Source organism: Mycteria americana, chromosome 3 (assembly GCF_035582795.1).
Source record: "Mycteria americana isolate JAX WOST 10 ecotype Jacksonville Zoo and Gardens chromosome 3, USCA_MyAme_1.0, whole genome shotgun sequence".
NCBI classification, from domain to species: domain Eukaryota; kingdom Metazoa; phylum Chordata; class Aves; order Ciconiiformes; family Ciconiidae; genus Mycteria; species Mycteria americana.
The window spans coordinates 13,621,868-13,643,671 of record NC_134367.1 but is presented as its reverse complement, the minus strand read 5'-3'; the positions used below and the strand labels follow the sequence as shown (position 1 = coordinate 13,643,671).

General features: G+C 35.7%; 1 protein-coding gene across 10 annotated transcripts in view; it reads right to left on the bottom strand.

Moving 5' to 3' along the window:
- Positions 1-21,804, bottom strand: part of CYRIA (CYFIP related Rac1 interactor A) — a 58,471-nt gene that overhangs the window by 18,041 nt on the left and 18,626 nt on the right. For 4 of the 10 annotated variants that reach the window (XR_012775122.1, XM_075497889.1, XM_075497895.1 and 1 more), the window contains exons 3-4: positions 21,133-21,201; positions 2,448-2,527 (exon numbers count right to left, since the gene is read on the bottom strand). Coding sequence is in view for 8 of the 10 variants with exons in the window: in XM_075497889.1 (XP_075354004.1) it covers positions 2,448-2,520 (73 nt within the window). In the remaining 2 variants the exon portion in view is untranslated. Of the gene's footprint in view, positions 1-2,447; positions 2,528-2,711; positions 2,792-14,445; positions 14,589-21,132; positions 21,202-21,804 lie in introns of those variants that run through there. The other 6 variants (XM_075497891.1, XM_075497896.1, XM_075497892.1 and 3 more) reach the window with 4 other exon arrangements.

Here is a 21,804-nt window from a genome sequence, read left to right as displayed (position 1 = left end):
TATGGGCAAAGCATCACCCACGGGATGATCCCTTTGGAGCAGCACAGATTAAATCAACTGTCAAATGAAGTTAACACCTTAATGTTCTTTTTCCACTTTCTTTATATAAATACTTGTATTACACTTTTGACCAACATCAGCCCATAAAGCCTCTGATTTTTGAGGCACGGAGACAGATTGTATCTGTTCTACTCCTGTGTATGAGGAAAAAGGCTGTTTCTGTTTTTTTAAGCAGTATTTGTGTGGCACATTGTACACACAGCAGGAAGAAACATTTCACACACCCTCCTTTCAGGTACAATACATACCAAATGAAAAGAAGCAAAAAAAATACCAGGGCAGGAGTATCCAAAAACTCTGTAAACATTTCAGAAGTAGTGTTGACAGATTTACTTTGAGATTTCAGCTTATAGCTAATGTAAAAGTGCACAAAAACTAGAAAGCAATATGCTGATGCAAATAATGAAATACAGTATACACATCAACTCCACATACCCCTCATCCTCTGAATGGCCAATTGTAGTGACCATTTTCATCCATGAACTTGAACTGAAAGCTCAGGCCGCAGAAAGTCACACGTCCAGCGAGCATGCAAGCAGGCTCTTGTCTATATCCACTAAGAGTGTCCTTTTACACCGTACGATGGCTAATTAAAGGAGACCAAAGCACGCACCTACAGGCGCATTCAGTCACATCCTTTCGACACAATACAGATTTCATGCCATAAAAACCTCCAGGACTTTATTTCACGAGTAAAACATTTTAACCTTTTGCTCAGGAGCATCAAACTCACTGAAATTTGGAGATGATAGTTTTGTTCCTCTCTAGGTGGAGTGCCTGACTAGCATGCCCATGTGCTTGCACTAACCACTGGTCACCTCCCGTGGGAGAGCGTGCTTCACCTCATTCAGTTCTTGGCAATGCACTTCTGAAAAAAACTCAACCTTTGATGCCAAGGCAAAAAACAGGTATTTCCACCTCTCACCACCACCTCTGCTCCACCAAGGCTTCCCACTGCCAGCCCACCTGTTTCCTGCCAAGTCTTCAGCCTGGGTCAGGAGTACTTTCTTACCATCCAGGACATGATGGGGCTGATTAAACCTGGAAGCTCAGAGCATATGAAAACCTTCGTAATAGCTTGGCAAAGCCACAGCGCACTACTGAAGCCTTCAAAAGTTTGATAGAAAAAAATTACTTGGTGGTTTGGATAAAGGTTTGACATCCTGGGTTTACAATAAAAGTCTCAAATGATATAGACATAAGAGAAAAAGGGATACATGGCTCGCAGTACCTTCTCCTAAACCCAAACTAATCAATTAACTTTTTTTCATCATTTAAAACTGATTCTTCATAATGAGGTAAATAAGATCTAGATGAGAAGATTAAGATATGTGGAAAGTTATAGTCATACAGTCTAGCTCTCATCCAAGAAAACATGTTTGAACAATTTCATGAGATTTAAGTATGTGTTTAAACAACTTTTTGAACCAGTGCTTCAGAGTGCATACACACATACAGTCTCATATCAGTCAGTAGTCAGTAACTTTTTTTGCAGAAAAATAATTCAGGAATAAATGATTCAAGAAAACTATTTCAAGGTGATAAAATGTGTGTCTAATCACCTCAAAATCTCTATTAAACCATGCTTCAAAACAAAGTTATTTTAAAAACACTGGCTTCTCTCAAAAAATTTTTTTTTTTTTTTTTTTTGTAGAATAAAGGTATTAAGCAACAAAACATCACACACTGTTAGCATTTTAAATAAAAAGCATTTCACGTAAGTACTGGATTAAACCCATATCTAAGGATTTGATGACCAGTTTTCAAGACAATGTCTAGCAGTACATGCAGGGAAACTGTAACCAGCAAAAGTGAAATAGCTTTGAATCAGATATAGATGTGACAAGGAAATTAGAATGCGAAACACTGTTTTGCAAACTGATAACCATGCAATTAAGAGAGATGCAATCAAGCACATACACTTTGACCACTTCACTACTTTTTAGAAACTATAATTATCCCAGTTAAATCATCACTGAACCAGGCAAAAATAGTGCCACCCCCACTGCTTATGTTTTTTCAGCTTTTTATTTTTACTTCCAATATATATTTCCATTCAAGGAAGCAACATAAAGAAATTTTTTTTTAACCTTGATTTGTTAAAGAAAGCTGAGGTCAAGTTCATCCATATGTAAATTTAACAACGGCTCAAATGTTTTGAAACTAATTCAGGGTACGGTTTTACTTGCATATTTATCATTCTGCCCCCTTCTCTGCTCAGAATGAATTTTGTATGGTTTTATAAATATCAAAAAGCAATATTCAACTGAAGTGTAATTTGATTTGTTTGCAAATCCCTTTTGAATTGCTTTACGATGTGTAAGCGCATGCAGTTTATTAGGAAATAATAAGCAAAGAAGGCAAGCCAGGCAAGAAGCTTTGCTCACTTTCAAAGTCAAGGAAAAAATTTGGCCCCTGATCAAGCTCTGTGCAAGTGAGAACTTTTAAAAGATTTCCCATTTGGTTCCTGAAAAATAGAAAAGGAAGAGAAAAGGAGTCCTGAGTGAACAAATGACTTTAGAGACAAGGACTTGGACAGATTGGTTGTGCTGGAAAATACACACTGCAAGCAATCAGATTTTTTTTTTCTTCAGTTCGCTGTTAAGTCAGAGAAAAGATTCTCTCATTGTCTTGTAATTGTTTGAACTTACTTTCAAAATCCAGGAAAAAATGTGGATAGTTTTCAATTTCCCTGGTAAGGACCTTAAGAAGATTACCCATCCCAGCAAACCTAGTAAATGCAACAAAATCATAAACAGTTATATACATAAACTTAGAATACCACAACTAAGGGCTTGAGACAGTCTGCATCATATATTAAACATTATGGCAAGTTCTGAACCATGAGAAACATTTTGGTGGTCAATTCTGTGATATTTATGCATGGGGACAGAGAGAGTAAGACCTTGGATAAATACAGAAATAATTCTATTCAACAAATTGGAATTTAAAAATCAGTATAACATCTAAAGTACAGACAGATATTTATGAGTTTATTTACTTAGCAAGAGAAACAAACTCAGAACTATATCTGTATTTGTAAATCCTCTAAATTGCTGGATTCAAGATTACTGAATACCATTCCAGAGTAAAAAATGAGGTCTTAATCCTTGACTTGGATTCTTTAGCATAAATCCATGTTATTTCATGAAAATAACTCAATTTAAGGGGGGAAAAAAAAATCTAATTGTTTCTAATCAGTAAGGTTTTATAAAACATTACTATAAAAATCTATCAGAAAGAAAAGCTAAAAAGCTTGCTTCTTTTAAGTTTTAAAAATGTGTGTATGCATTTTTGAAAAAAGAAAAAAAGAAAAAAAAGAAGAAAATAAAAGAAGAGGTTCAAACTCTATCCTTTTATCTGTTGTTCCTATCTTTTATCATCTTGGAAACCTTTGCATTTCAAGTTGTGAAAAACTCCCCAAAGGAAAAGTGACCACTTCTCAAAAAAGCAAGTCTCTATGGAAGACAAGAAGGAAGAAGATTTGAAGAAAAGTTTTTTTAATCAGTACAGTCCTTAGGAAGATACATTATTATAAAACTATGTAAAAGTATAGCTTTCTTGGGCAAACTTAAAACTTTCTCAGAAGACAGAAGAATTAAACCATGAAAAGCACATATAAGGATAAAGAGATCTGTCTGGAGGGATGTAGAAAAATGTAATTTTAGATTTAAACCTCAGATTGAAAACTGATTTTTGCCTTAAAGATAAACATTCTCTGTACTCTAAACCATGGCTCTTGGGGCTCACATCTGATGCTCATCTATTTTTCAGTTTAACTCTTTTCCCACTTAAGAAATCAGACCACAAAAAAATTATTCTAAGCATGTACATGGCTGATACTCCATATGAGAAGGCAAAGTTTTTTTCAAATTTTCCCCCAAGCATTACAGAAGAAAAAGTATCATCAACCCTAATTTCTATATGCATGTAAGGGATATATTGCTATAGCAGGAAAACCTAGGAAGGCAATGTAAGGCTTGGAGATTTCAAAGAAGTCATAGTAATTTCATAAAATGATATGAATTTAATCAATAATCTGTTCAGAGCATGCAGCTTCATGTAAACCAGGATTTTGTTAGACAAATGGCTTTGTTTTGCATTAAATACTTCTTCAAAATTTTCTCTCCAGAACAAATCCAGTGAGCAGACTGTCAAGCCCTTTACAATTAGCAACATCTTACATATACAATATTGAAACATGAAAAAACATTCTCCATTATTCATAAAGTTACATCCATTTATATGCAGGAAAAATTTTTACAATTTTACTTTCAGAACAAGATCTGCACTGTATGAACTGAGTCTGACTTTCTGATTAGCCTACAAAGGGAAAAAACACACTAGGAAAGCAAAATACATTTTATACAGCATTAAAACTTGTATCTTCAATAATTTAACATTTTCATCACACGGGTATAATACATTTTATCAGCATCATGTAAGAGGGACAAGATAATGTGTATGCACTTATTTTCCTTTTCATAACCTTGAAAGAAACAATTTATATTATTATGAAATACATTCACAATCTAAATTACTGACTCAGTTTGGATTCTTCACTTCCAGCTCATTTTAAGCCATATCTTACCTCATTGCCTTCAATCTTCAGAAAGTATCCAACCATTTCTTCTACTGCCAAAGTTAGCACTGCAGCCAGAGACTGGTTTAGTGGATAGCATGCTTCGAACAGCAAGAAAGCTGCTCCCTTTGCCAAAAACCTGAGGATACGCTCTCTCATTTGCATTGAGTAGCTTGAGGTCAGGTGCCCAAGCTCTGGTTTCTGATCCTTCTTACAGAAGTACAGCACATCACGGCTCTGGAGATTTCTAAGTATGAATATTTTTCCTGAACTTTTACTATATTTCTTAGCTTGTTTTTCATTTTATTCCCCTCTCCTTCAATCCTTGTGTAGAAACTGATTCAGCTATTTAGGTCAGAAGTATGAAACAAGAACCCTGCCACAAACTTTATACCCATTTTCATGGTCAGCCTGCATTTTCCAATGATCTCGAAGGCACTGTTTGACACCATCTATTTCCAATGTACATCAACCCAAAAAATAGTGATCTTCAACATCAACATCTAGAAGATACGGTTCAGGCAGCAGCTAAACAGGCTTTACTTCTTTATGACTTGAAATAATTTTTTAATGGCTTCCTAAAAAACAAAACTAAAAGCACAATCTAGTTCCAAGAAACTTTCACTTTAAACTATAACTCATCATTCAACACTAAGTTTTTAACTCCGTATTAAAAGGCCAACCTTCACCTTAATGGAAGTGCTAATAAACATAATTCTTTGCCCCAAACTGAATTATTTTATTCTGTGTAGCTTGCTGCTTCCCAGTACTTGGCTCTTCCAACTGTCTTTCCCTGAAAACTCTAATAATGTATTCGAAACCTCAGGAACGGCAAGTCACTTCCAGGATAATTTTTAATGAGATTTCAAAGTAACTAATGACATAAATTCTGAGCAGGTCAGTATATATACTGTGGTTGCAACAGAAATGCAAATAAACAGCTGACGCACAGAAGCAAATCAGAAAGGTTTAACTTAAGAGCATAAAATTCCATTTCATTAAACTGGAAAGCATTTTATTTTACTTACTGTAAAATCAGTTTAAATGTTGAAATGAGACTCAATGCATATATAAAAATATTGTTGTTGCAGCACTCCTAAATGATAGCAGCTTCTCTTTAGTGCCCAAATCCCTTAAAATTCCAACTTTTAACAGGATGCTTTAAAAATGATGACATGTTGACATGACAATGATGTTTGCATTTTCATGTTTTCTACTGTTTTCCAGACCATTAAAGCTTATCCTAAGATATTCCATAAGCATATAAAAAATACTTTCTAAGCTGCTGTTGACACTTTAAAGCTCATTACTCAATTTTTGATGCTCAACATTTAATTAGTGGCACACAGACATAAATAAACCATAAAAACAGTAATGAACAAGAAGGTACATTTAGCATTTTGCGTTTTATATACCGTTATCCAGTAGCATATTTACAAATGTTGAGCTTTGAACAAAATAACACAGGCTCGTTTTCTAACACATCACTTTGTTCCTAAAATTTAATTAATTTAGTTTTGACATTCTAGACACATTATCTAGGATGGGAAAATAAATTCCTTCTCCTCCACTAAACCAATCAGTTTATTTTTGAATTGTGATAAACAAAATACTACCCCCTCTAAAACAAATCAGAATGCAACCCTTCAAATCTGCCATGGATTTTATATACATGTACTGAAAATATACTGAAATATATATTTATTATATACTGAAATCCACTTTTGAAAATTTAGCCAATGTTCACAAACTGGGTATTATCAACCAAATATTGCATGTCCAAAGCTAAGCATCATGTTATTTGACTCTTCTTTAAAATCTTTGTTTACACACCGTTTTAAGTGATTACATAATTTTGAAGTGTGGAGTTTTATATTATTTTAAAATTATAGTTATAGTACTATATACATTGCTAGAGAAGTACTAATTTATTTCTTCTTCCTTTACAGGACTAATTTGATCAGTACCAACTCAAAACCATCAGCATCACTGCAGCTACACTGAAGGTATAATAGACAGACAAAGCATTTAAACCTCATGTTAGTGAAAAAGGAGACATTCACCAGCTCAACCCTTTGCCGCTCACCGGTGCTCCTTTGCCACATACTATTTCCTAAATCTGCCTGCTTACATAAACATAGTCTAAAAGGCTTTTGTCAAAACGAGCTGGATCAGCAAATGCCTACTGCTTAAACTCGTTTAGATCATCCTAACGAAGTGGGGCTGGGAGTGTTCTCATGAGCAGCTCCATTGGGAGTTCCAGGAGAAACAGAGACTCCCAAGTTCAGGAGTGGTAATGAATGATTGGGAAAGACAACTTCTAATGGCACATCTACATGGGGAGAGACAGGCATCCAAGTCTGCAGTCTGAGGGAACTGTACTGTACTAAGCATATTAGCATCATTAAAGCAGTGGAACTGACCTTACTGCATGAATAATTAACCGTGGTTTCAAAAAAACACCAGCATCTGAACCCAAGAAGATCTCTGAGATCAAAAGCACGATACCAAATCATTGTGATATTCACCCATAAAGTTTTTTGAGGTGCTTATAAGGAAATGGCAGAAGTGCGAGACTCAAAAAACGGTTTTATTCTATTAAGGAATAAAATAAAAATGAACAATGATTTAAAAATGCAGAATTTTCATAACAATGATAATCTACTTTGTCTTCTGAAGTGTATCACTCAGTTTTTTGTTTGGGAGAGGAAGGAAGATATAAAAGATCATTTTTAATTGCATCTGCCAACTCTACTACCACTATTTTTGCTTTTTTTCTATGCAATAAACATATTAAAACCACCTAATCTCTTAGAGTATTTGTGTGACACTAGCTCCAAGTAAACTGGAATGCTGCAGTGCTTGGAGTCATCCACGGAGTGAAGGTACAGGCAGAGACCGGCGCACTTTCACAGGGGTGCCCCACGCACACATCCCCTACTTCTCCCTGTCACCATCAGCACCTGAATGGAGTTCTGCAAGGCTCATGCAACAGAACAGACATTACCATAGGTAAGAAACTGGGAATATTATTGCTGTGCAAAGTGCAGTGCTGGAGTCAGGAACAGTCAAGGAAGCATTCTGATTCATGTTCACAGCAATGGCATAAAATCATTGGGAGTTAGGGGTGGGGTTATCTAGACCCCAAAACAAACAGCAGCAGCTCTGTCATTCTGCACAGATGTTTGCCTAAACTATTCCTAAAGCTCTTCAAAAAGCTCTTTAAGCTCAATCATGATAGTTCATGTTTTATTATACCTGACCAGTCTCACTGCCCTTCTCTGCAATCTCTCCAAGGGGCCCAAATTCCAGTAGGTCACTCAACTCTAGGTACAGTGCTCCAAATGCATCCAAGTATGTTGCCAAATATAATGAAGGAATTTTGTCTTGTAGAAAACTGTGCTTTACACATCCCTCAAATATTATTTGCATAGTTTTATTTTACCCATTGCTTTCAATTCTGCATTTTGGCAATTCATTAGTCCTGCTTCTATACAGTACCTTATCCCCATCAAACTCCACAGTAGGGGGTTTTTTTAATCATCTCTCCAGTTTTCTTATAGTTAAGAATATTTTCATGGATATGGTAGTATCACTATCTTCCGTTGTTTTACTGGTAAATGTTTAAATTTTATAAACTGTAGTTAAAGAGAAATGTAACAACTGACATGTAACAGTCTCAGTTGTGCAAATAGATGTTAGTTTTGAAAAGTGGTATTATTCCTCTGTGGACTTTATTTTAGAAATAAACATAAGACTGTATTGTTATATTAAGAAAAAAATGTAAAAATAGTCATACATTTGTGTTTGAGACGCTAATTGCAAAAAACCACAAAAGATATTTCACAGTGAAGTACCTACATATTCTCTACAAGGCACAGATAAGGGAAGCACACACCCAAGTTCTTTTCAGAGGGCAAGCTATATTCATTTTCCAGAAAAAATAAAATTATCTCCAATGTTGGCCTGTAAATACTCTATTCATAAGATTTTCATAATGTAAGTAACATACTCACATAACAAGATGCACCAAGAAGCAACCTACACACACAAGCGAAGAAAAACCAGTGCCACACATTCCTTACACAGGTGAAGCATAAACAGACAAAAACCACCCCAACAAAACTCAAACCCAAAAAACAGATGTAAAGAAGTAAAAAGCGGAATAAGCGAAGAAAGTTGTTCAAGGTGAAAGTAACCCAAGATAAAAGAATAATTTCTGCTTTGAACAATTATTTTATTACAATTCCTAGATAAGCAACACTTCAAGCCAAGAGCTTTTGCTCTTCACTGATACGCAGATTGCACGACACAATTAAAACCTACAAAAAAGGTGAGGCAAGTCAAAGAGTTAATAAATGGTTTGTAATGACAAATACATTTTTCACTAATCATAAAATGTTAAAAGAGCTGGCCAACCATATTAGTACCTGTAGCCCCAAGGATTAAAGAGCTTGGCTTGTGCTTTCACTAAAATCAAAAGGTAAGAAAAAAAGGATTACCCCAGATGAACTTATAACTTATTCAAGGGGGGATTCTTCTATATGCCAACCCTCACGCCTGAACATACTTTGAACAGAACTCCTATATATTTTCAAAGTGCATAATGTCAAAAGAGCCATCACAAAAGGATGAAAACCAGGCAACCAAAATATCTGGATTCTGATTCATAGGTCATAATAAAAAAACCCCAAAACCCAAACCCCAACAAAAAATGTAGAATGGAAGCCAATTAAGTAATTAGAATAAAATTATATTTGAAATTAAGAAAACACTGTTGCACTTTGATCCTTCCACCTGAGTGTATAGTAACTACAGTAACTTAGTTTGGATATGGCATCGCATGCACAGATGCTTATATGCAAAACAGGGGTACAATTTCCCTGTACACAATAAATGGAGCCTCTATCAACTGACACTGTTAGGTAAGCAAAGCAGGATACTAATGTTTACCAAACTGATACACAGGAGAGAGATACCTTTAACAGAAACAAAACAGGTTTGGTTAGTTTAAGAGTTTCTTCCTTCAAAACAAAACCACTTCATTTTTTTCCAGGTGGCATTTGACTTAGTTCTTCCAAACTCTTGTAAGAGAAGAGCAGCCACATCATCATCTTCCTCTTAAAGTTTCCTTGTCCTTGTCTTCTCTCACCAAAATCACAGTGAAAAAGGAAACAAACCATCTTAGAACACACTCAGGTTTGGAAATCTAAGGATCTGGGCATTTGTAAAAGTATCTGGTTTCAACGTTTGTGAATATAATGACTGAAAAATCTATTCTAGATCATATAGATTCTTGGATACAGAATCAGAAACAGGACTCTCGGGTGAAAAAAACAGAAACAGAAAAAAAATGTTGCTGGTCCTTTCTGCCTGTTAATGACTGCCAATTATTCAGCCTTCTGACTATGCCACATGGAGTATTTTGTACTATACTCACAGAAAATCCGATGCAAGTGTCTGAAAAAACATGAAGAAAACCATCATATTCTACTTCTTTGTGCAACTATGGTAAAGACTTTCCTCAGAGTGATTTTATTTTCAAGTTATTTCTTGTGCCAGTTGATAATGGGAATAAGTCTTTGCATGTTAACTTTGTTCTTTATCTATTTTACTTCTCTTTTTAATACATAAATGCCAAAACAGTACATCTAATCTCAGTCAAGCCAGACATAAATCCTATAGTGACTGGATTTCTTATTGCATATTTGCTAGCGATCTGCTCTGAATGAGTCAGTGTGTAGGACATAATGCATTTTGCTGGCTACATTTGTATTTCTGGTTTGGAGGGTAATAATCTATAAGATATGGATCTGAAGCAGTCTTTACAAGTATTCTTTTCTGGAAGAGGGGAGAGAAGTCAAACAATATCTAAAATACTAAGCAGACAATTAATTCTGATCAAAGAAACATTGACATTACTGGAATTAAGACAGCTGTGGCTGACTGTATGAATAAATAGCTCAAGATCTGAGGAATTAAAGATGAAATGTGGATCTTTATAGGGATTAGTTGCTATTAGTTTAAAATACTTCCATTTGTGAAATAGTGGTCTTATTTAATATCTCATTACACAAAATAGAAAACTTGCTGACCAATTTGTGTTATGATGCTGTTGATGGAAATAGCAAGAGTTCCGCTAAGAAAAAAGAATTATTCAAAAAAACACTCTAAATAGACTGGAGGATAATATATACTTTTTTTTTTTTTAATTTAAAATTTCAGAAAAAGGCAAAAGAAAAACTTCCTATGGGTGTCTGGGTGAGGGTAAAGGAGGAAAGAACAGGTATCATCCCAAGACAGCAATTTGAGAGACCACCTAATCCCAAGAAAGTGGTAAGAAGGTTTTGCTGAACAATGGAGGCATCTGAGTAACAAAATTAGGCAAGAAGCTTCAGGAGGGTTAATTAACCATTTATCTGTACAAGCTCCTAGAGTGATAAATGTTCATTCTAGAACACAGAGGAGTTTGCCAGAGGAATGGCTATTTTAGACTTGTTTGATACTTATGAGAGAATTAACTGAATATAAGGATGGAAATACAGGAGAAATTAATTAAAAACAGCAGAGGTTACTAAACAGGGAGAAAACAGCAAACTAAAGATCATGATTTCAAAAAAGCAGTTTCCGTAATCTCAGATATCTGGAAGAATAGGTCTCTTGGAAAGTTGATTTAAGGGATAAGGGAGTGCAGGAAACTCAACAGTTAAGAAAATACACAACAGGTTATTCCAATGGACAAAATAGACAAAATGGAGACTTAGAAATCAATATGCCTGTATAAGCATACAGAAGAACTGAAGGAAGTAAAGAAATATATAAAGGAGGGAACTTTGACAAATGACTGGAGATGAGAAAAGAGAAAATGCTATTTAGTACCATAAATTTGCTGCAACACTGAAAATTTGAAAAAGTAGTTGTCAGTGGTTTACTGGCAAAAAAGAGGATGGTATATTTAAACAGTATCTGGTATCTGTTGTATAGATGTTTTGTTCAACACTTTTAATTAGTGACAGAGAAGAAGGAAATACCCTTTTAAAATATGCACTAAGCTAGAAGGGAATTAAAATATTCTGGAAAATAGCATCATAATTCAGAATCTCTTTGATAAACTAAAGATACTATCCAGAAGAGATTCAGTAAATACAAATGTAAAATACTCCACCCAAGGAAAAAACCAAATCAATCGCACAAATGCAGATACACTGGTAAGCAGAAAGACTGAGGAAAAAAATATTTAATAATTATACCAGACTATAAATTAAACACAAAGCAGGTCAGAAAGTTGCTCAACTCCAGAATTTTTCAAAGATTGCGCTCTCAGTCAAGTTAAGGGACAAGGGGCTGAATATTGAACAAGAACAGATTTTCTTGAAAACACTAGTCTAATCTGTAATTATGCACGAGTTACAGAAAAGTATAAATTCCAATAAACTCCTCCTTTTTTCTTAATTAGCTTTGTGTCATTTTTTAATCCCTTCTGATATTATTTTATTAATTCCTATTCTTTCACATTAAACACTCAATTCATTAAAACGTATAGGGGGCAGATTGGGTCCACAGCATTTTCTGCAAAATAGCCTGCCTTGAAAATTGCATTTGGTTAACAGACAAGCACGTTAGCCCTCTTAATGATGTAAACATAAAGAGATGCTTAATTTTGCATTGTGCCTAATACTTTAAAAAGCACATTTGCTAGTAAATCTGTTTTCACGTAACATGTTTTACTTGTACAGAACGCCAAACAAGCTTTTGTGCCCCAACATGAGCTGCTAAAAACCACTGCAACTTTTTTTGGTATATTAACAAGTCTGCTATTTGCCTAAGATGACAAATAAGGAGGGAGTACTGTGGACGGTGCTGAATTAAAACCATCCTTTCAATTAAAAATTAGATTTCTTGTGTAATGTGTAAATGAAAATTAAAACAACATACTGACCCTGACAGGCTCCGTAGTAATTAATTCAAATCACTACTGGAAGCTATTCCTAATTTAGCAATGAAATTTGCACAATAACTTTTTATTAAGACGATAAAATTGATGCACAGTAGTGACTTTATATCCTACTCCTACTTTGCTATAAAATCTCTTTTTAGCTGATTAACAAATTTGGATGGCGATGAATCACAAGCCCATTTATGCCACAGCTCGCTCCCTTCCATGACAAGATGCGCGAGCCCACAGAGGCCCATCGTACAAAGAAAACAAGAGCATTGTTCAACCACGCGAGCAAAGTTAAACACATGCACAAAAGCGGACATTGTACAGTTGTTTTGACAAGCCTACAATGCTGCTGGGTGGATTTCCTGTGAAGGAGACATGCAGAACTCGCCGAGCAGCCCACAGAGCAGCAGGGCCGGGGCGGGGGTGCCCTCTGCCGCCACAGGCCCGCCCGGCCGCGGGCACCCCCGGCCTCCCGCCTTCATCCCCTCAGCCGGGCACAGCACTGCACCGGCCGGGAAAGAGCCAGGGGTTTTGACAGAAAGCGCGGGAAAATTTATGCCCTACATCACCTGAACTGCTTATTACCTTACGCCTAAGTAAAATGCCACGGCCAGATCGAATCATTCGTTCGCAGCTGCGGTTCGCATCAGCGCTAACTTACTTCTGTGGGAGATGCACACTTCAGACTGAATTTTTGCAGGGACTACAGCTCCACTATCAGCGGATAAGTCTCTCTTTTACCCTCACTCTTCTAACTAAAGCCAAACTAATCTAGATTATATTTTAACAACCACATTTCAGAACAAGTAACAGTATTAAAAAAAAAATGATATTGCTTTCCCTTTCCTCCCACTGAAACTCAGAATTTAGTTTAAAAGTAATTGTGACTGCATCTAAAATTATGAAAACCGTCATTCCTACCGAACGTTACACAGTGTGTGGGTAACCAGGCTTAGCAGAGAGTGAAGCCCCAAGGCCGGTGAGCGTTCTTAGGAGGGCATCCCAGCCTGGCATCTAACGCACGCTACGCCAGCCCCTGCCAGCAGTCCTGTCTTCCCCATGTGAACAGAAGTAACATTTTTATTTGCCCTTATTCAAGAAGTTTCGATTAGCATTGTTTCTTCTGAAGTTCAGCAGCAGACTAAAAGTTGAGAAAGGAGAAATCTGGTTTTCCTTTTGTAGTCTCTGACTAAAACCCAGATACACGGGATGAGATACTCTAGCTTTAAAATGCCAATTATCTGCAATCAAAAATTAAGGCAGGTCGGTACATCCAATATTTTCTTATTGCCTCTGTTGAATACCTCTGTTTGAGAGGCAAATCAAGCCTTTTAGAACTAGAAACTGTAGAAAAGACACTATATTTAGGTTTAGAGCAAAATTTAAGTTCTATTTTTACATAAAAAGGATCTAAGAGCCTTGTTGGTTTCATTTTCAGTTGTAACTAACTCCCCATTCACACTTTAATAGAGGTGACGTAAGTCAAATGTAAAAGAAACACGCCCTCATAAAGGCATCATTCATTACTTTCTAACAAAAATTCAAATTATAAACAACTATTTAAATAGTTCAGTTAAAAATATTTTTGAAACTGCTATGTCACTTGTTAAAAACTGTGTAAAAATTACACATGCGCACACACAAATATACGTAATGTATGTACATATACACATGTGCACAGAGAGTTGCAAATCAGCATGTTTAACCAAGAACTGAGAAATAGTTGCTTGTTACGGGGGGGGGGGGGGGGGGGGGAATAAAGAGAAATCAAGATTAAAACTGTATCACAATAATAGAAATCAAGATTAAAATCATCGATTTAACTAAACTTTCTGTCTAGGGACTCAAAGCCACCTACCCTAGGTGTCCGGAGACACAAGCAGCTGTACCAGAGCACAGTGTACAGAGCCAGGGGAGGAAGAATGCCTGCGTGATTTCAGCACTGATGGGGTCTTAAAACTTGGGTTCCTCTTAGCTCATGACTTGGATGATGTGAGTTCTCTGGAGGATGGGATGGGGCAGAAAAAAACCTCAATTATTCCCAATGTCATGATGAACAAATGGAAGACAGAAATTTTATTTAAAAAAAGTGTTAATATTCATCATTAATAAAATAATTTTGTAATACAGCACTGAAACATGGCTGGAAATTGAATTATGTTTTCTTCCTTCTCCTCTGAGCCAATCACTCAGATATTTTAGTTGCAGTTTATTCAACTGACTTACTAATAAAACCAGTGTAACTGAAAACTTCAGAAAAGCCTGAGAGATTAAATAAAAAAATGCTCAGTGATTGAAGATTATCAGGGTTGATAGGAAGTAATGGAAAGTTACTTAGGGGAAAAAATGTTCAAAGAACACAGTTTAAAGACTGAAAAGGAATGGGAAGACCTAAGTCAATGTATGTTTCAACAGTGCAAAAAAACGTTTCCATAAAAAAGCCATTAAATTGCAGAGGATAGTATTCTTTTATTATAGAATGGATTTTTTTTAATACACTGAAAAAATTTACATATATACACAGTGTATATTTATATATATATATGCATATATACATTGGTCTCAGATAAAAAGTTTGAATTTTTATATATTTAAATTTTATATCAAATACACCGAGTTATTACTACTACCATCCAAACTACTTAGCAAAGAAGAGTTTTTATGAAAACAATATATTCAAGAAGTAATAATTGTAAATGACAGTGGTGGAATAGACATTTGGCATCTATCTCACCTTTCTGATATTCCAAAGCAGAATTATTTGAAGTCTACAAAAGTCCAACTAAAACAGGACCGAGTCCAGTGCTATACTCCCTTTTTGTGTATGCCCTCCATAATGTCACCCAAGAAAATGCACTAAGTACTTTCAATCAGGTCCTCTTCAATTCAGTTCTTGAAGAATCAGCTTGTACTAGTTCAGAGTTTGCCGAGCCACCAATCTTCCAACCATAAGTGCTAAAACCAAGCATTGCCTAAAACACCAAAATTATCACCATACTACCAATTACATGTCATTAACCTAAAGAGCCAGTGTAAGAAGACCATGATTGTTGTTTTATCTTTCCAATCAAATTAAATACGTAAATAAGAACATCCTTATTTTCCTATAAGAAGTTTAAAATTCTGTAATAAATGATACCTACATTTTAATATGCTTCATCCAGAAACTGAATTGGCTATCTCAAACTTCCTAAAATGGGGCTGGTAATAAAAGGTTCTTTGAAAACATGCTACAATCAGCATATTCTAGCCAGGAGGAAAACTCCGATATCAATGAAGCCAGCTGTCTGCTACCTGATTTGGTTTTGAAAAAAGGCTGCAGTTAAGGCTGTTATCCACTAAGTGGCATTATCAACTCAAACACCTAAATTTGACAAAAAATAATCATAGTGCAGTGCATTTTACCTCCCACAAACAAATTTATGGAAAACACTTTCTTTGGATGATTTCATTTTATTCAAGTTTGTCAGAAATTTAGACGTTGTTCCAAACAGCATTACCAATTTACTTTTCACATCAAGATTTTTGTCAATATTTAGTATTTAGGTCAGGTTAGAAATAAAACTATCATGACAGACATGTCAAAAAAAGCAACCAAAATCTCAGAGTTATATAAGCTCAAATTAGACACATGAAGGTATAATAAGGTATTTTAAAAGTAGCTGGGGTTTCAGTGCTGTACATCAACAGTTCTAGTATTTCCTCTTGTGAAGTGTGAAAGTACCAAAAGTCACACCAGATGTTTACCTTAGATAAAACACTTTTAAAAACACTTTTAAAAAAAAGTAAATCTAATAGATTGGATAAACTGATGCTATGTGATGCTAGAAGGCATTTAAAAAATTACAATAACTGGGAAAGGAAGTATCACATTTCACTAATTATTTAAGAATTAGTTTTCAAAATGTTACTTAAGGATTAATGACTGTAAATATAGTTTTTTGAGAAATGTTTACTGGAACAAAGCATTTAGGAACAGTATAAATACAAGAAAAAAGTATTAGAACAGAACTCTCATTTTAAAATAGTTTTTTCTTCCCCCCTATTCCTTTGTTTGTCCCTGGTCTTTTATCACTGTCAATTTGTACATACATAAACAGCTACTGAAAATAAAAGGGAAAAAAATCAGTATTACTGTATACAAGAGTATAGGAAAATGAAATGAGCAACTACTTCTGCCTCTCTGCCTCTTCAAAGCATATATTTGAAGCTTGTGAAATGTCCTATACATGCACTCAAAATTCTGAGCATACTTCCATGCTAGAAGGATCAAGACACTTTTTTTTTTTTTTTTTTTTAGTGATTTTTTTCCGTCACTGGCCACAGAGGAATTGCATTAGGACATAGTCCTTTTTCCCTACATCCGCCTACGAGAAACATTTGCTGCAAGTCAGCGACTCCAAAACCAAATTGTTTACAATTAACTCAAAAAGCCATTAAAAAAATTGTTTCTTTGTTCCAGTTGGAAAGAGAGACAGCCAGATGTGTGGCTTGTTGATCTTGCTCTTTTCTGACCTCTGAGTGTAGGATGAACTGCAGCTGAGGAAGGAAGTCAGCAAGTTGTGTTAATGAAGGTGAACATTGCAAAAAAAAAAAAAAATTGCAATTTTTTTCATGAAAGAAAAATCTCTTTGAAAGAGTTTTGTATTTAAAAAAGATAATACAAAGCCTTACTTTCTGCTATTGGTGAAAAATTAGAGCCTTTGTTTCAGGAGAAGTCAACAGAGTCTGTGTCTTTTGCTACTTTTGAAAAATTCTACCCTTAATTTCAAGAACTTCATGAAGTTTCACTGCTGTAAATTAGCAAACACCTCATAATTAACACCTGCCAGGAAACCATCCTCCTTTGACAATGCAAAATTCAGGAAAAGCATTTTGATTTTAGGCTCCGACTGAGTCAGAGTCTACCACTACAGACCAAAATCAGGCCTAAAGCTGAAATCCAGATTGAGAGTGTGCCCACTTCTTTGGAAAACACATCTAGCCGACAACGCAAGGCAACAAACTGCCGTTACCACAGTACCTTTCTTTACACTTCTCCCTGAAACACGGTTATGCATTATATCTGTAAAACACCTGGGTAATGAATTAACTAGTAATCGGTGTTGAAAACTTCATTACGTGGTACTCCTTGCGATGGTACAGAACATGCCTGTACAAGATACTCTGCGAGCATAAAAAAGACCAATCTCTCAAAGACTGCGCAGTAACAGACATGAAGCATTATCATCTTGTTTCTGAACTTTGAATTAGTTTCTAAAAAATGTCTACAATGTATTCTGACTTTCTACAACCACACTGCTCCTCATTTTATCACGGTAGCTGAAAAGTTAGTAAAAGTTACCATACCTGAGGTGACACCTAAGGACACATTTGCGTGTGAAGTACAAATTCACTCCAGAGATCCAGCTTTAGATGTTAATTCTGGCACCAAAGCATCAGTGCAGACTCCTTATGCAGTTAGTGAAGCTTCCCAAATGTACTATAGGTATCCAACTCAATTGTCTGAACTAGGTTAAATGTTTGATGTTGTTCTCCCTGCATTGCTATCTTCATCTTAACAGCTCACACTAGTTTTGGTAGAAAATGATGCCTAATTCTTGTCAACCAGTTACTATTTTACAAATATATTTACCATCTGAAGACCTGAATAATATCATCATAGTTCGTCTTTCAACTTACATTTACTATCATATTATTTAATTAAGAAACTTTTCTGTGTATTCTTAGAAAACAGGAAATTAAAAATGAAAACTCGTTTACTGTCTTCCCACCCCGCGTTCTCCTGCCCCTAAGGTCATTTCAAAAACAACATTAATAGATCACCATACACATGCATATGTACACACAAAACCATTTCTGCAGTTATACAAATACTTAATCTGATTAGAAAATTCAAATTCTGGAGAATTAAAGTAATATTTCATGTCATACTTTTGAAACCAGTTGTAAGGGATACTGGTCATTTTAAAAACAGCCTAAGAGATCCAATCTTTCTCTTTGCACTAAGAGAAATGAAAAACCTTATCATGTAAGACTTTCAGCACAGCTCAAACAGCTCACAGCTACGAGCACAAAGAATTGCTTCTGCACAAAGAATTGCTTCTGCTGCATTAGTATTTAGAAATTATTATTGGCTTGTCACTGTCATATTAAAATTTGATTTTCAGAACCTTTCTTTTAGAAAAAAAAAGTTTAGATGCTTCTACAGTCCGTATTTTGTCACAGTCTTCTGAAAGAGTCAACCTTTAAGGTTATTAAAGGCATATTTAAGGGCTTCATTTTGAAAAAATAATTTGTCTTCATATCTGTAAAAGGTGTCTAATAGCAAACAGTTAGGACTTCAAAAATATCTCAGGTAAAAAAAATTACTAAAAAATTTTCCTACCAGTTGTGGTTCCTACCAATGGAATTAATAAAAGCAGTTAACTACACTGTAGTAATATTAACTTTCTATGGTCTAAATTTAAAAGAATCCATAATTTTGCAAATCTCTATTTCCTCATTTCACTCTCCTTGTTTCTCATAATTTGTTTCTTCTGACATGTTAGAGTGTTCCTCTCCATTCTTACCATTTTTCCTTTTTTTCTTCCTTTTCACTCTACTTGTCCTGTCTCTAAGATCTCCCTTCAGCTCATCTCAGTCCCCCCACTAGGGTGGATAAGCCCATCCAGAGCACTCATTTTTCAGATCCTCTCCAGCTCAGAAAGATCCGTCCTTCATTTAAAAAGTAGAATGGGCCTTAAATTTTAGTTGAAATGCTATCTTTATAAAATTTAATAGGTATGTCATATACATAATTCCTATTTTAAATTCCATATGACTGTAACAAAATAAAAGGCTAGAAGGCCTTTTAAAGGAGAAAAAGTGTAAAAATAAAACACACAAAGCAGCTTCACTGGTTAAGTATACAGTCCTTACAAGTATCACATCACTAGTTTACAAGGCAGAGAAGAATAATCTCCTGCACTGCAGAAACTGTCAAAGCTACGATTATAGCCTTTAATCTTAACAAGTCTTTCCTTCCCCCCCTCACATGCATCTCCTCCCTTGGACCTGGGTTTGTTCACCCATCCACTGAAATGAAACAGGAATACTGCTGTCTTTCAACTACACCGGTTCCACATTCACTAGAATCCTTTGTGGCCTTAAATTAATGAATCTCTACACCTTCCAAGCTCCTCTGCAGGTGGCTCTGTTTCTTTTGAACAAATACCCACATGGTTAGCAAACACCTTTACTTTGATAGACTGCCACTGAGATCCCTGGGTTCACTTGGGTACTGCAAACCTGCTTTGATAGAAAGCCAGTCAGGCTGCTGCCACGTTGGGCTTGTTTTTACCTGCAACAAATTGAAGTTTTTGTGGTCATTTGCCCACAGCATCGCCTGTTGGATGCCTCTCACGGCAGCTGAATTAATGACATCATTCACTGTTACTAATGTAGGGTTAGTTCAAAGAGTCCTCTCCATACTCGATGGCTTCCATCTCTCTGAGAAACCACCAGATGAAAGCTACCATTTCGCACGGCCTTACTTCCCACAATAAAGTAAGATATTATTCCCTTTCACATTTTAAGCATTACATGCTGCAACCGCCCAGCTCAAATGTCATGTCTGCGTCACGTTTTCCAGCAGCCCAGAAAAGGCTGGCAAACAGCAGTGTGTTTGGGTCAGAACCACCAGAACCGTCATCTGTGACTTGTAGCCTCGGAGCTCCAGAGCAATGCTGACCACAACTTGGCCGCATATGAAGTGTGACACCGAGATCTCCCTTCTGTTCCCTATAATCTATGTGGTAAACACGAGTAGCCAAATAGGCACGACCTCCGGTATTTCACTACAAGGAAGAAGGTAACCTTCAGTGACAAATACTCTTACATCTACAGATCAAAACCTTCTAGCTCTCCTCTATCACCCCCTGCTTCCTCCTCAGATATTGAAGTCTGCAGCTGTTCACAACCCCTTCATAGTCTTCCTCATGTATCAAAGCTTTCCTTGGAGCAGAGATAAGTGAGATGTTTAAAGCAAATACAACAATTTGTTTCTGCAAGTACTGGCACTGATTTCCTTGTATCGACACCAGTACTTGTTTGAGTCCACAGTGAGCTGATGCAGAGGTCTAAAGTGGCAGAAAATTAATCCTCCTAGAAGTCTTTGCAATCCCGTAGATTTTCAGCAGCAAATTCCCTAAACCAGCATATCCCAGATGAGTACAGGTGTTGATGCAAGACAAGGGGTAGACAGAACTGAACTGCCACTTTGAGTGGCAACAAGCCAATCAAACAACTACATACTTGATCATAAAATTAAATTACATACATAGATAGACCATGCAGAGTTGCTGATGCGGTTTCTCTCAGGGAATATAAAAATTTAGGACAACTGAACTGTTATTATTTAAAATCTCAAATAACATTGGACTCATTCAACAAAGACATAAACACTCTGTACAAAGTAAAGTCCAGCATATTGCACTCTAGCTTTCTCACAATTCATGTATAAAAGAAAGAGGGTACTTAACACAAACACTTGGTTATGTCTTACCTAAAAATACAGTGGTTCCAATTCACATTCAAAAATCCAAAGAGGTGATGCTAAACACTCAAGGTCCGTCTGTCACGAAAAACATTCAAGATTACACTTGGGATCACTGTGCTTTTCCCTCTCTCAGTTTTCAGATTAAACTTTCTAGCTTAAAGAGGAAATATACCAGATTATCTCAATGGAAAACTGAAATGATTATTTTAAAAGTGAAATTTGGAACTTCCAAAAACTTTTACAGTAATACCATTCAAAAATGCTGCTAGGTTGAAATGATCAGGTACTTAAACTGAATTTTTACCCCATATAATTCTGCAGAACAGATTCAATTTAATTTTGATTTTATAATGAGCTGTTGCCAAGACTGGTACAGCCAAAGGAAAATAATGTTCACTGGTATTCACTATATTAAGAATTAAAATAAATAATAATGAAATAATGAAAATGAAAACCCATTTCCAAAATATTTAGCAATTTATTATAATGGCTACCTTTATTTAAAACAATATTCACACTGAAAGAGGTCTGGTTAAAGCAGTTCTAAGTTCAGAAATTAATTTTCCAATCTTTTGAAACTACCGAAATAAAGAGTGTAATTTAAATGCCTAAGAGTGATCATTTCATTCTGCAAGTGTTGGGGGGGAGGCTGAGAGAAAAGCAAGGGGACCAGCTCCT